A 14,861-nucleotide genomic window follows, 5' to 3' on the forward strand; every position below is an offset into this window, starting at 1 on the left:
TGGAGGCTGAGCTTGTTTGAACAGGCAGCAGAATTGTCACAATGGGAGCTGTGAGGTACTAAGCATTTTTTAAAATTCTGGCTCTGCAGGTTCCCCTGCAGGAGAAGGGAGAAATAAAGATTCCATCAAAGGTCTTTCTGTGACCAGTTTCTGTAATGTTTTGGTTTGGTTTTTTCCAGGCTTGCTTTACTTTCACTAACACAAATTCTGAAGTGTTGTTACAGACTCTTGTGTTTTTTATCATCAGTCTTTGGATGCATGGCAGAAACCTTCAGGTGGGAAATCTTGCTATGACTTGAAAATCTCAGATTATAGCCAAAAAGGAAAAAAAAAAAGAAAAAAAGAGAGAAGTTTTTATTCCCCACTACTATGGGTGGAAAAAAAAGATATGACTCACAGGTACAAAGGTCTAAAAGCCATGGGAAAAATAAATTATTATAATCTGTCATTGTTTTTTTCCTTTTTCAAATCTCATGCCTTTAAAGCCATCTGAAAATCCTACAGCCCACAATTAGTGACTTTTGAATACTTGCTAATAATCCTGAAATGAAGTGGACTGGTTCAGAGAAGGAAATATTACTTTCTCCTATGACCTGTGACCACAAAAAATAGAAAATAATCAATGTATCAAAAAATACAAAGCATTTCCAAGTCTCTATTTCCTGCATTTCAGTGTTTCCCAGCTCCTTGCCATGATGCATTAAGGTTTACATTAACAAAGGATTATAATTTTCATTATCTTTTGGGGGTTTTCTCCAAAATTTACTGCGATTACCCAGTTAAACACCTGGCAATACACTGCACACTTGTAATCCACATGAAAAACAGCACTGAGATCAGACAAGAAGTAAATAAAATTGGAGCCTGTCTTCAGTGACTGAAGACTTAAATTAAGTACAGGAAAAATTGTTTACTGTGAGTTGTGAGGCACTGGAACATCCAGAGAAATTGTGGATGCCTCATCCTTGGAAGTGTTCAAGGCCAGGCTGCATGGGGCTCTGAGGAGCCTGCTCTAGTGGAAGGTGTCCCTGGCCACAGCTGGGGGGTTGGAACGAGATAATCTTTAAGGTCCCTTCCAACCCAAACCATTTTAGGTTTCTATGAGCACTGCTAAATGTGGGTCTGGTTACAGACCAGTTGGTTTGTTAACAAGCTTCAGAGATGCATTGATTTGCAAACCCATCCAGTATATTTGTGAGTCAACAAATCTTCTTTATGTTGTCTTATCTTTGTATCAGTTTTGATTTCCTCCCCGCCACTTCTCTGCATTATCCTACACACAGAGGTGCATCAGGCCTCTGTCTGCTGTGCCAGGCAATCCCCACCACTTGCCTCCTGTGCATTTCTCTTTCCAACCCCCCTTCTTCTATGTCCTGGTCTGTATTATCTTCATTCTGCTCTGCTCCCCTTCACATGGTTTCCCTTTATCCTGGGTATGCCCATCTAATTTAGGGCTTGACTTGATAAAGACACTTGATAAAGAGTTGCACATACAGGATAGTGCAGCTCTGAGTACAATTCCATCCCTGATCTGTCCCCCACAGGAAGCTGACAGCTTCACCTTTAAATACATTTCAGGCACACAGCCTGATCAGGGAGCGAACAGGGCTTTGTGACCTCTTAATTTTTTCGTATGGGTGCTGCCAGATAACATCACTCCTGTGCCCTTACTAAGCTGCTCGGGCTGTGTGTGGATAAATCTGTGGGCATACACATTAGCACATGGTTGAGAGTGTGGTTTGTTTGTCACTGAGGTGAGATAATAAGTATTTACAGAGCACCTCATACAAAGAACTGTGAGTTGGGTAAGTTTAAATATTTGGAAAAATCAACAATATCTGAGTTTTAGCTACTGCTTCAGAAATAAATCTGAGAGAGGGGGAAAAATGTACTTCCAAAAGAGTCATTTGGAAGAATACACTTTTGAAAGGGGATAGGTTTTGGAAGAGAAGAAGCAAGTCCTCTTGCAAAAACACTGAAGCATCTGAAGCAAAGACCCCATGGGGGGCACTTAGAAGAGGAATTCCATAATCTGTTTGCATTTCCAACTGCTAGGGCAGGACTGTGCCTGTCAAATGTGCTTGGTTTTTGTCTGATCTAGCTGCAAATGAGACTGTTTTACAGCCTCATATATCTCAGTCAGAAGCTCATTTCACACACGCTCATCAGTGAAATTAGTTCTTCAAAAACACATTTAGAGAAGTAAATGTCATCACTTTTCCCCCATGCCAAGTGCGGGGTTTGTAGCCAGCTTACTCTGTTTTAGGCACTGTTACAGTGCCAAGCACAGGTACCTTGGTGTGGAATACAGATTTAAAGCAGGCATTTGCAGGTTAAACATCTGCTTTTCCCATTTCAGCACTCAGATGGTTCGGATTATTTTTATTTTGGGGCTTTGGTCTAGTGAGAGGAGTGCAGAGCTAGGAGTTAGGAGATGTCAGTTGTATTCCTGAGTCTGCTGGTGACACTCACTGGGTCCCACTAACCTGGTGTGAAACATAAGAAAGACTAAAAATAACAAGCCATGGTTTATATCTTTGAGATCCATAGAGGAAAAGGAGAGAACTCCAGTCTGTTTGGACCCATGGAGCTACTATAATTACAATCATTAAAAAAGAAAAATGGAACTAGATCAAGATTTTTTACACACAGCACTTGTACTAGGAAAAAACCTGCAATTTGATTGAAATAAAAACACTGCAGTAGTCATTAAAATGTTTAGCAAACTGAAAAGGAGAACAAGAAGAGGGGAAAGCATTCTTATACTAGAATGGCATGATTAAGGATTTCTGATTTTTTAGACTTTTCTGTCAGGACCCAGTATAGGAAAAATATTAAATGGAAAAAAAATCTAAAATTAGGCAGCATAAAGTTGCATTTAAAAGGATGGGAAAATATTATTTTTGTTCTGACTGAAAAAAACACATTTAGAAAAAGCAGAACTTCCCATAAGTCTGAAATTTTATTTCCTGCACACAAAATAATAAGCATATAATGTTATTTTTTAATACCTATAAGTAACTCCACATAAATATTACTGTACTTACAAAGTATTAGCACATATGTATACTTTCTACTCTGTAAAGTTGCTTTGCAACAGATTCCTCCACTTGCATACAGTGCACCTAGCTGAAGAAATCTGCTTCCAAATGATGAATCAGCTACTAAATTGTAAGTGGAAACTGGAAGACATCACACATAATGCAAGGGCTCTTCTTTGCATAAGGCCAATGTGACAAGAAAGAGTAAAATGAAGAAACATTTTCTTCTTCAATGTCAAAAAAAAATCTTAATAAAAGAAGAGCAAGAAATTAAAATTATCAGAAATTATCACAGATTCACTGGTCCAAAACAGGTAAAAATAAAACAAAACCAGCCTCCCCCCCAAACCTTGTGCCTTGCCTTGAGAAGAAGGAACAAATAAAGAGCCAGCACAAAGAGCAATATTTCACCCAGCAACCTGCAACACAATCACAAAAGGATAACAACAAATGGATGTGGAATTTCACCCCAAGACCAGGACACAGACATGGCCAGAGCAGAAGGCAGCTACCTCTGACTGAGACCTGGAGGGTATTTTTTTACTTTTTACACTGATTCAGTGATTTTCAGGGCTTCTCACACCAACTCATTGCCATGGAATTGAATCCCGTGGCAATAGTACCAACCAATCTGATTTTTCATTTCCTGCATTTTCAAACACGAGCCCAAAAGGCAGAGTTCCTGGGGTTGTAGTCAGGAATGCCAGAATAAGAGGGACTGTTAATGAAGGTGTGATGCCTATTACAAGACCAGGGTGCTTCATGTTTTCTTAGCATGCTCCACATATGGCATGAGAATGGAGGAATGATCAGGCAGGGCAGAGCCCCAGACTGCTTCAGACAGGAAACCTGAAATGGTCAGTAGCACATCCTGCTGAGAACTGCAAGAAATGCAGTCAGTTGCTGATAACTGGTAGCTAAAGATCAGCTCTAGCTCCAAAGGATGTTTGAAATCTAGAAGTGTCTCCATGTGAGTCCTCACACAATGGTTTGGTTTAGAAGGGACCTTGAAGATCGTCTACTTCCAACCTCCCTGCCATGGACAAGAACACCTTCCACCAGTCCAGTCCCCCAAAGCCCCATTCAAACTGACGTTGAACACTTCCAAGGATGGGAAAATCCTATTGGAAAATCCCATTTTACTTCCTTTACTTACACAGTGCCCTTCCTGTGGCAATGAGTTTTACAGCCTAACTACAAACTGGGTAGAAACTGTCATTCTCAACGGACATTTATCACCTTTTGGTTACACTGGTTGTCCCTTTCTTCTGTCATGATTCAGAGAGGCTTTACATCCTTACATGCATCCTTTGTACCAAAGATAATGAGTAAATATAATTAGACAGCTCTTTGTGTGATATTGTTTCAAAGCCTCAGGAGTGTCACTGTGAGGAAGGGCTTTCAGTAGTTTTATGTGGCAAATGAGTACACGTAAGCAGAAGTTAGACACATCCAATTTGGGAATTTGGGCATTTAAGCTTCAGCCTTGCCCACCTGCTAAGAATATAAAATAAATTTAACATTTTCCTCTGCTACGTTGCTACACTTTCTTTAGAAATTCCTTCTGAATTTCCTCTCTTCTAACTTTCTGTTGCCTTTTTCTTTTTCCTTCATGTAGTACAAAATTTCTATTCAACTTCTCCAGAAATTTCTCATGTAAGTACGTGGACCTTTCAAACACTGGTAGATTAGTAGAGTTCTTTGGGAGCTAAATAATCTGCCTGACAGATCACTTGAGCACTCTTCCACTCATATTCTAATCAGTCAGGTTCCTAATAATTTTTGTCCATTCTCCTGATAATAAACTGCTATTATTCAGTCCACACAGCCAGACTCCCCTGTGGAAATCAGTCCCTACCTGGAAGGGACCATGTTGAAGCCTTTGAAATGCCCAAGGTGAAGACTGACCCCCCCTGTCCCACCACAGCCTTTTGAACTTGGCTGAATCAATCAATCAACTCGGCCTTTGGGATCAATAACTCCTATTCCTTGCCTCTCCCCAGACATCTCACATTCACAGCCATGACCTCAATCTCCCTCTGCCTCCTGCTGTCCTATTTCCCACTTTCCTTGGTAGCACCTGCAGCACTTCCAGCTTGGTATCATCAGTACATCGCACTAATAGACTTTCCTCTTGCTTCAGATTAGTAATGAAGAACTTTAAAAAGACATTAAAAAAAGATTTGTGGCCAAAGGTCCCATTAATTATGTTTGTTGTAGCCCACTAGGCACCTTCTTCTAATGCAGCTCTTTCCCATTTATCACAAACCTTTGTTTACAGCCTCTTTGCTAGTTTTCAGCCCTCAAGTCAATGCTTCCTCTCCCAGGGAATCCAGTTTCTTTCTTTTTTCTTTTTTTTTGTTTGTTTTAATTAATGGCAGGATGTCTTTCTTCCAAAACATTCTCTGCATATAACCACAGATTTATGTAGCAAGAAAAATAAACATAAAGGTTTAACCACAGAGTGGAAATTAAAACAGCATCAATTTCATACACATATAGTTCTATACTGATGAAAAGAGCAAACAGGCAGTGTCAGGGCAGGGACAGCCAGGAAAAATTCAATGGCATCTGCTCTGCAAAGGTCAGGAAAGATGATGGAAAGCATCTCCGGTGCCTCTGCATGGATGGAGCAGGTCAGTTTTGACGTGGCTCACACTGTTCCTCCCTGGGGCAGCTCTGGCTGTTCCAGGAGATAAATAGGACTAATAGAAAGCCTTAAGTTTCTGCCAGGCAAACTCTCTTCCTGGCAGAAGAAAATTTAATTGCTTTGTCCAGCAATTAAAATGGCAGACACCTGTAAGAGTTAATTGGATGTCGTTCCAGATGTTTCCATTTGCCTCCAAGGTTAAGTCTACCCTGATAACAGGGATCAGCCTCTCCAAGCAGCCTTTGAGCACAAACTCATGGCATGCCTGATGAACTGGGGAGGAAAGGAGGCTGCACAACGTGAGGATGGTGCTGCTCTCCCATAGCTGCCCAATATCTTCCTGGAAGGGGTGAGTCTGCCATGCACAGCCTCCAGGCCACCCCCTCACAGAGAGGTGATGCCTTCAGTTTTAGCTTTCATATTTTCTAGCTTCTGTACTGCATTGGTATATAACTCTGAATTTCATATAAAGTGTTAGCAAGTTCTCTTCCCAGGGCAGTCAGACAAACAATCCTTTTCCAGCCTGACAACCGAGGACACTGTTGCAGCTTCAGGCCCAAAAAGTGTAAACAACAGCAAACTGAGGAGAGCAGTCTGGGAGGATGGGACTTCATAACCTGAAGCTGAAATTGGACAATTAACCCCAATATATAAATGGACCATAACTTATAAAAGTGTGAAAACTTGTGATCAGGTGTCCATCTTGGGTACAGCCATGTACCATGGGCTCTTGTACTGCCCAAGGTGTATCTCTTGAAGGCCTTTTAATAAATACCTACTTTATTCCTTTAACACCATCTAGCCTCTGCTCCACATAGCCTCTCAAGGCATCAACCCCAAGACCAGGGCTGGTTCCCAGTACTCTCCTCTCTGGATAAGGGCCAGAGAGAGGGAGACAGACTGGGGGGTTGTTTTGCTGACCATGAATAGCCAAAAGCATCTCCTGAACCTCATCTTTATCATCCCATGAATGACCTGTCACATTCCTGGCTGTTCTGTCACTGCCCCAACCAGTGGCTCTTTTGTCTGGTCCCCTTCTGCCATGCTGGGCACACAGGACTGTGCCTCAGTTTTTCTTTTAAACCTTTCAGCACCTTCTGTTCAAAGCTATTGCTCAAAGATAAAAGTACATCCAGGAAGAGGGACATGATCCTCTTACAGAAAGGCTTTGCATGAAGCCAGAGTCTCTGAAATCCACCTCTACAGCATGTTCAAGAAGTAGGTGACATCATGAAAATTACTTTGGCACAAGGGAAAACACATGATGCAGATTAGGAGGTCAACTGTGCAAAATTTCTCAGGTCTGGAAAAGAAAAAGGAGCATCTGAGTTTGAGAGAAGGATTAGGAGAGCTCTGGCAAGGTTCTAGCCACTGCAGACAGCCTAATCAGGGAGATTATGGAGAACAGCAAAGAGACTTCCTGCCATTCTGTAAGACTGAAAAACTTGCAGAAGAAATGCCTAAAATCCCCCAGGGCTGACACATCTGGGCTGGGCACAGCCCTGGCAGTCCCAGGCCTGGCTCATACACACACAGCAGCTCACAGAGGGGATAGCTGGCAGAAAAGAGAGAATACAAAGCACAAGGTAAGGAGGGAAAAAAAATTAGTCAGTGCTACATGCCCCTAACCTGTAATGGCATGAAAATTTTTCAGATGAGAAGATCTGGAAGGTCTTGTGAAAGTCTGAGCAAACTAATTCTCCCTGATTCCTGAAGCTCATCCTTCTCCAGACCTCGCATACAGGCCTTTTTGAGGCTACAGACATCATTAAACCTGTGATGTCTTTCAGTAAGAGAAAGAAAAACCCCTTCCATTTACTGCTTATGGTTCACCTTCAGGTCCTGAAGTTCCATCAACATGGCCATGCACAAAGGATGACCAGGGCAGATACGCTGGGAGACTGTTGTTTTCCTGCCCATCCAACAACACATCTGGGCCCTGGGATGAGGAAAAGCCTGCACACACCCCACAGAAGCCTCTATTCACTGTGTACCTGCTGGGACACCAGCAGCACAGGCAGCCTTGTCATCATGTCCTCCCCACAAGCAGAGCTGAGAGGGGTGAGAGGGAAGCGCGACTTACTGGGCACGCGGTTGATTGCTTTCAGGGGCCTCAGGACACGGACAGTACGGATTGCAGACAAGTTAATGTTTTGGAGATCCAGGGAGTACTCCACCATCCTGCAGGAGGGGAAAGAGAAGGGGAGAGAGAGAAAAAGAGAGAAAAAGAAAGTTTAAAAGAATCCAGAATTTTTCCTTGAGCCTCGGGTTTATCATTTCTTCATTGAAGAGTTTCTGGAAGTTATGGGGATGAAGCCTGAGCTTCATCCTGGCACTCCTGGCCAGGGAACATGTCCGGGGTGGCTGCTGCACACAGGGCCAGCAGGACAGGAGCCATGTGCCCAGTTTTGTTGGGAGTTACCTGCAGCACAGCAGGGTGCTCCTTGTGTTCCCCTCATCTCCCACTGCAGGGTGCATCTTGGGAGGCAGCTTCAGCTAAACCTGCTTTATCTCACACAGAAATAAACCCTCTCACTTAAAGCACTAACTGCTTTGATTAGGTGGAAAGACTTCCCCCGTGGCTGTGAATCACTCCTTTTTGACACCAACCAAAATGAGAAAAGCCTAATTTTAGGATATATGCTAGACCTTAGCTCTCCTAACCCAACAACATGTGCTGGAAATAACCTCAAAGTGCAAAGAGCTGTGACTCATGCATTGGCTTTGCTGCAAGAGCAGCAGGTGCAGGTGACAGAAAGTGACCTGGCCCAGCAATCCTTAGCCCATGTTCTCTCCTTGCCCACTACGGCAAATGTCCTGTCTCTTTAAAAGCACGGTGGGAAATTATTATTATGATAATTTGATAATTATAATGATATCATTATAATGGTGGCCAGAAATTTCCACCTGAGGACCTCAAATCATCTTTCTTGAACATGTTTTCATGAGCAGAGATGCATGAGGCCCCCAGGAAGACATGGGCTGTTGTCACCAGCTTGTTTTGGGTAACTCTGGTCTGCACATGGGATCAAGAGGGTGACAAAGTTGGCAGGTGAAATAACAGCAGAGTCAGGACAGAAACTGCTTCTACTGAATCTCTTCTCAGACATGAATAATGAAACTACAAAATGTTCCCTTTTCCTTGGCCCTTTAACAAAACTCGGGAGAGAGGAAGGGCTTGGGGGGACAGTCTTTTGTTACTGCACCCTTTCTCAGAACAAAAACATAATTTATACAGAAAGACCCACAAGTCAGCCAAAAGTTTACCCAAATGCCCCTGACCAGGAATCACTGAGAATTAAATGAGAGCTAAAGTGAGAGGGAAATGGGGTACAGCAAGTCTGTAAAAAATAATCAGGGAGAGGCATTGAGTGAAATGAAGCAGTGGACTGATCCATCTACAGATTACCCTCCATTCAAGAGGACCTTGAAGAGCTAATGCCTGGTTACCTTTCACAAAGGGGACTTGTCAGAGTGATAGATTTTCAAACACGATGGGGTAAACCTGTCGAAGTGTTGTGATTTTCCTCTCTCATTCTCTCTTTCTTTCTCTCCCTCATTCCTTTCAGTCTGTTCTCTCCTGCACTTTTAGGGTAATTGCATGAAATAATTCTTCCTCTGAAATGCAGTGGCATTCATTTACCTCCCTGGAGCTGTCAGTTCCACATATACCAAGTGCAGAAGAAGAGACAAGGGATTTCATGCAGATAATCAAAATATTCCCACGCCCAAAAAAAGCCCCGACCCCAAACCAAGCAGAAATGTTCAACCCACCCACAGAAAGAATTAGTGATAGACAGAGGCTTAGGATACAGCCAGATGGAATTGGAAAGCAGGTACTAAAGGAGGAGGAACACACAGAGATAAAAACGCGTGGAGATGACTACAGGACATCCCTGCATGGTGCAAACACTTCTCACACAGTGAAGGAGCCTTGAGTAAGCACTGCCCAACCTTGCTCCAAATAAAGCAAGATTGTCTCATCAGCGCATTGTTGCTTCAGAATTAGACAGACCTGCTGAAACTTTGGAATTACAGGCAAAGCACACTACAGACAGAGTTGTACTGCTCCCAGGACATGAGCTAGCAGCTCTTCACAGAGAGCTGACACGCAGAAGCAGCTTCCTGGCTGAAGGAACCCCCGCGCTGCAGTCTGGTGTGGGGTGTGTATATGCACAGAAACATAAAGGCCTCAAGCTTAGTGAAGTCCCACTGAACTTCCTTTCCTCTCCCCTAAAAACATTTATCTCCTAAGAGATCAGGGTTGCCTCAGAGGGGAAAAAAAAGAAAAAAAAAATTGAGCAGTAGCAGAACAACCTGAAACAAGAGTCAAATTCCAAGTAAGCTGTTGGCCCAAAATACATCTAATTTCAGAAAGTATTTTTTTCTGAACTGCAAAGAGCCAAATGAGAAGTTCTGAATAATACCCAGAGAAACCAAGCATAGGGGAAAAGCACAGGGCTAGGGTGACATGAAATGGAGGTGACATCTTCTCTTGGCCTTAACCATGCAAAATTAATATAAAAATGTTTTTAAACCATTTGGGTTTTGTCCTCTTGCGTCTACAGCATGTGAGAAACCGTAACACAGTGAACATCACTCTCTTCTCCTAGCTGCAATGAGTCTGCCACCTCTATAGTGCAGTTCCTGTGTCACTAGAAAATTATCAGTCATCAAGTAGTGACCGTGGGTCCTTTCAGCACAAGACAAATGCTGCCTTAACTCAACCCTGTGGTTCAGACAGCAGCAAGCCAGCCTCCTGCAGCCCTCAGTGGCCACAGTCACAGATTTACTGCCATTATGTTCCAGTGTAGCCAGATAAAAAAGCTGAACAGACAATCACACTGCCAGGGAAAACAGCAGGCTGTTCCCAAGGATGGGTTAGAAAAGGGCAAACAGTGAATCTTTCAGAGAGCATCTTGTAACAAAAATGAACTCAGCCCTAGGAGGCTCCAGCTCGATTAACAGAACCCTTCTGCCTACAGTCCTTCCTGAGGCCTCCTGGTCTTGGCTGTAATAGCAGAGAAATCCAGGATGCCTAAATCCCTGCAGATGAGATATGACTATTGTAGTCATGCAGATTGTATCCAAACAACTTCGATGCAATTCCAGTGTAATTTTGCATTTGGGCTGCTCATTTTTGCCTTTTTGTTTCTAGAGATCACTTCAGCATCAGCTTATGTTCACTCCTCTCTCTGTGCAATGGTAGCTTGCCCACACAATGCAGGTGACCAAGGTGCAGTGAAACTCCATTGATTATCAAAACTCCACCCATCTTCTCTGCAGGCAAAACTGATAAAATCCAAACATTGCCTCCATTCTCCAATGAAATAGGATCTCTAACTGACTATGCTGGAGTCTCCAGGCATGTGCAGCATTTCAGGGGTTGCTAGCCCAGCTCTTCTTGTTATTATCATTCTCTAGACAGCCCTGGAAACTCTGGACACTCAACTAGGTTTGGGCTGAACCCCATTTCCTAATGCCATACGTGGGGGTGACATCAGGTTGACATAGAGTCAAAGGGACTCATTTGCAAGAAGTGATCGGTCAGAAATGCCAGCAGGTTTATTTCAGGAGGTTCACATTTCCTGTGTCTAGAGACCTTGTGGTGGTGGGTCAGGTGTACTGTGCTCATGTTAAGCTGGGTTTTGGGTCCTTATCACATCAGCAGCCTGCAGAACCCTGTGTAAGAATGTGCTGGGTGTAAGTCCTTCCCCTTTATCATGAGGGAACAGGGTGATATGCATCTCTTCTGAGGGAAACAGCGGCTCATTTCTGGCATCACTGAACTATTTTCTGGCCCCTTGTGTGAATGGGTGAATAGAAGGACAGGTTCAGAAGCTTAAACTATGCTAAATAAGACAAACTTCTCATCTGTGATGGAATTTGTGCACTGAGCTGTCATGATAATTGAATATTTACAGTAATTCTTCCCTTGCTAGGGGTTTTCTTTTTCAAAACCTTCCACATGAAACTCTTGTGGAAGGAGAGGGGAGAGGGAAAAGAGGCACAGGCAGTGTCCTCACACCACACAGCTCAAGACTGATGCATGTTGGGAACATCGTCAGGGTGGGAAAAGGGACGGGGGCACTGCCTGCATGCATGGAGCTCATCCTGCAGAAGCAGGGGGATTCCTGGCAGGGAACACCTCTCTGCTTGAGCTCTGGCTCCCTCCCCACCTCAAGGCATCCCACCTGCTTCCTGCCTCTTTACATCCCTCTGACGCATGCCTGCCTGCAACATTGCCACCTCTCATTTCAATCTTTCTTCTTGATTCCCACTTTTTCCATTTGCCCCTTGACTCTCCTTCACATATTTTCCATTTAGGTAAATCTGCTCAGCTGAACACACAGAGGACCTGGAGTTAAACAGAGGAACTGCAGGGGAACATGTGAGCAATTTGTCAGTACGCTGATCCTGTGCAGAATGTGCCTGGTCTGTGTCCCTCTGTCCTGTGTCACACTGCTGGAGCAGACAGCGAGCGCACAGGGACACAGGGGCATGGAAACCCTCAATGCTAGAGGCCTCAACAACACCAGGATGGCTTCATCAGCTACAGCTTGGCACTTCTTTGGTCCTGTGCACCTGCGAGCTCCAGAGTGGGCCTGGATCTGCCTTGGCACTCGGGAGGAGCAGCGCTCACTGTCCAGCAGCAGAAATGCAGGGCCAGCATGGCTCTGTGCCAGGCACAGGAGAGCAGACTGGCCATCAGGAGGGAGAATAAAGCTAAGCCTATCTAAAATAGACATAGTGACAATACAAAAGCCACCTAAGGAGTCCAGAAAACTCAGACTTTATTTGCTGCATGTGTAACTTGAGATAATATACTTAAGCAATGCCTGGCTAGCTGCTACCTAGCAGTTATATTCAATGAAATCCATTAATAAAGCAGTTCAAACATTACTATTTACCTCTGCATATTTACATCTCCTTATACCTTTATTAAACACTTATTAACTTTCCTAATCTTGGCTCCTGAACTTCTGTTTACTGAAAATTAGCAGCCAAGAAATGATATTTAAAACCTATTCTGAAATAATTCATGAAAAATACTGAGGCAGTATTTTTCTTATGACACAAAGCCAATATGTTTTTGTCAAATTCAAAAGCTGCCTAATTCCCCTTCTCTGATAGAAGTTTTCAATTGAAATCTAATTAACTGCAGACTAATCAATTCATATTTTTGTCAAATAAATTTAGGTTTGGCACTGAAGCCAAAAACTTCATGGCTGTGACTTTCTAGCTGTAATTTCAGGCTTGCTATGGGTCTCTATGGGAAATGAAGCTTTTTCTGCTTGTGAACTTCCATTTGATCCCTACGTCTATGAGCACCTGATATGACCAGGGCAGAAGACTTTGATTGGTCTCTGCTCTGAATTCTTTCAGCTTCTCAGCTGTGTGAGGGGTCAAAGACTGGTGTGTACCTATACCATGGCTAGATGGGATTTAATCAATGTCTTCTATGTACAGGAATATGTCTTTCTGTCCTTGGCTCCTTGATCTGGCAATCACATTTTGCAAACTGGAATTTTTACCACTTTGAAGATCTAAAACATAGGAGTCCATAGGAAAAACGTAAGACCATCAGTTTTCCCTGACTGAAATTTTATTCAGGTGTCTATGCCAAAGGTTGGAGCTGACATCTCTCCATTTACCAGAATGTCTCGCCCCTGACACATGAGCTCAAATCTTCCACCTGGAGTTTGTGGGGTTGTGGGAGACTGATTTAACCCTAAATTCTTCCACTTCAGTCATAGATGCCAGGATGAGAAGGTGGTCTCACTGCCTCTGCTCTGGCTTCAAAAACTGTGGCTACAGTACAAAGAAGGAGAAAAGCTGGAATTTGCACTGGACAATGAACTCCAGTGGTCCCATATCTCCTGTCTTACATAATTGATCCACCCTAGGGGAAGGAAAGTAAAAAAAGGCACATGCATCACTAGATCCACACAGCCTGGTCCTCTGTGGCCAGAGGTGTAGCCATGGACAGGGAATGTGGAGAACAGGGCTGGCCAGGCTGCCTGAGACTCCATCAGCTGAATCTGTGCTGTGGAAAGGGAAGGCAGGCAGTAAAATCCACAACTGCCTGGGTAGTGGGGACCAGCAGCACTGGAGTAACAGCAATGAAGCAGGAGGAAGAGTGGCAGGAAAAAGAGCACACAGATAAAGGTCTAGAGCACAGGGCACATGGGGCATTCAAGATTCCTCCTGTCATCCCTTGCTAAGGCTGGACATGCCTGAGCTTGTACACGAAGAGAGCTGGAAGATTAATCTAATCTCTTGTAAATCCATCTGGACACATTAGAAGCAGGGCCAGGAGATTTTGGTGGGGCCTGACCAGACACTGGGCAAGAGCAAAGGGCTGCTGCTTCCTCTCAGAGTCTGCAGCCACAGGATGCACACAAACCAGCAAATGCACACATGCTCCTTGCCAGACCAGCAGGGCTCCCAGCCAGGACCTATTTTTTTAAGATTTCTGCCCCATGCCCCAACCATTTTGATCTATAACTGGAGCCACATCCTTATTTTCCACAAAGGTCCAGCAGGCTGGGCAAAAATTAAAGACTCTTTCACTATTTGGACCTGACCTTTTGCTGTATGGACATCGTGGTGCAGGAGGCATAGGGCTGCCAGGCAGATCCCAGCACCAACCCTCCTGCCAGGCAGACCCCAGCACCAACCTTCCTATCAGCTCTATTGGGATAAATAGATATATCTATATAGATATAGATACCTGAAGAACAAATTGTGCATTTGCACCCATTTTGCACAGTGTGGTGCCTCTGGGGCCAGGCTTCAACATGCACCCTGAAGAGATGATCCAAAATCCTTTCAACATCTACCACAGAAAAAGTGGAATAACACAGTAGGCTTCCAAATTGCTCTGCAAACCACAGTGTACTCAGCTAAGTAGTCCTGCTTATCTCTTTTAAATTTAGAGCTCATTATGCTGCAAAAAGACAACTCTCTGCTGACATGAAAACTGAAACACAGAAGTAAAAAAAAAAAAAGCCTTGCTAGTAAAACAAGAAATGCAAAAATTACACTATTTTTCCACATTTATAAAATATAATAATAATAAAGAGTCTATAATTCTGTTAGCAAAAAGACATTTCCTCAGGGAGTTATAGATCAGTTACTAATTACACAGTCAGCTCCTGAGCTGTGAT

At 43.6% G+C, this 14,861-nt stretch overlaps 1 protein-coding gene across 3 annotated transcripts in view; it reads right to left on the minus strand.

Annotated features, from left to right (window-relative positions):
• CACNA1I (calcium voltage-gated channel subunit alpha1 I) overlaps positions 1–14,861 on the minus strand; it is a 164,541-nt gene that overhangs the window by 59,145 nt on the left and 90,535 nt on the right. For all 3 annotated transcript variants that reach the window (XM_039725615.1, XM_039725617.1, XM_039725616.1), the window contains one exon: positions 7,775–7,872. In XM_039725615.1, coding sequence (XP_039581549.1) covers positions 7,775–7,872 — 98 coding nt within the window. The remainder of the gene's footprint in view (positions 1–7,774; positions 7,873–14,861) is intronic.

Source organism: Passer montanus, unplaced genomic scaffold (genome assembly GCF_014805655.1).
Source record: "Passer montanus isolate IOZ18808 unplaced genomic scaffold, ASM1480565v1 scaffold55, whole genome shotgun sequence".
Classification (NCBI taxonomy): Eukaryota; Metazoa; Chordata; class Aves; order Passeriformes; family Passeridae; genus Passer; species Passer montanus.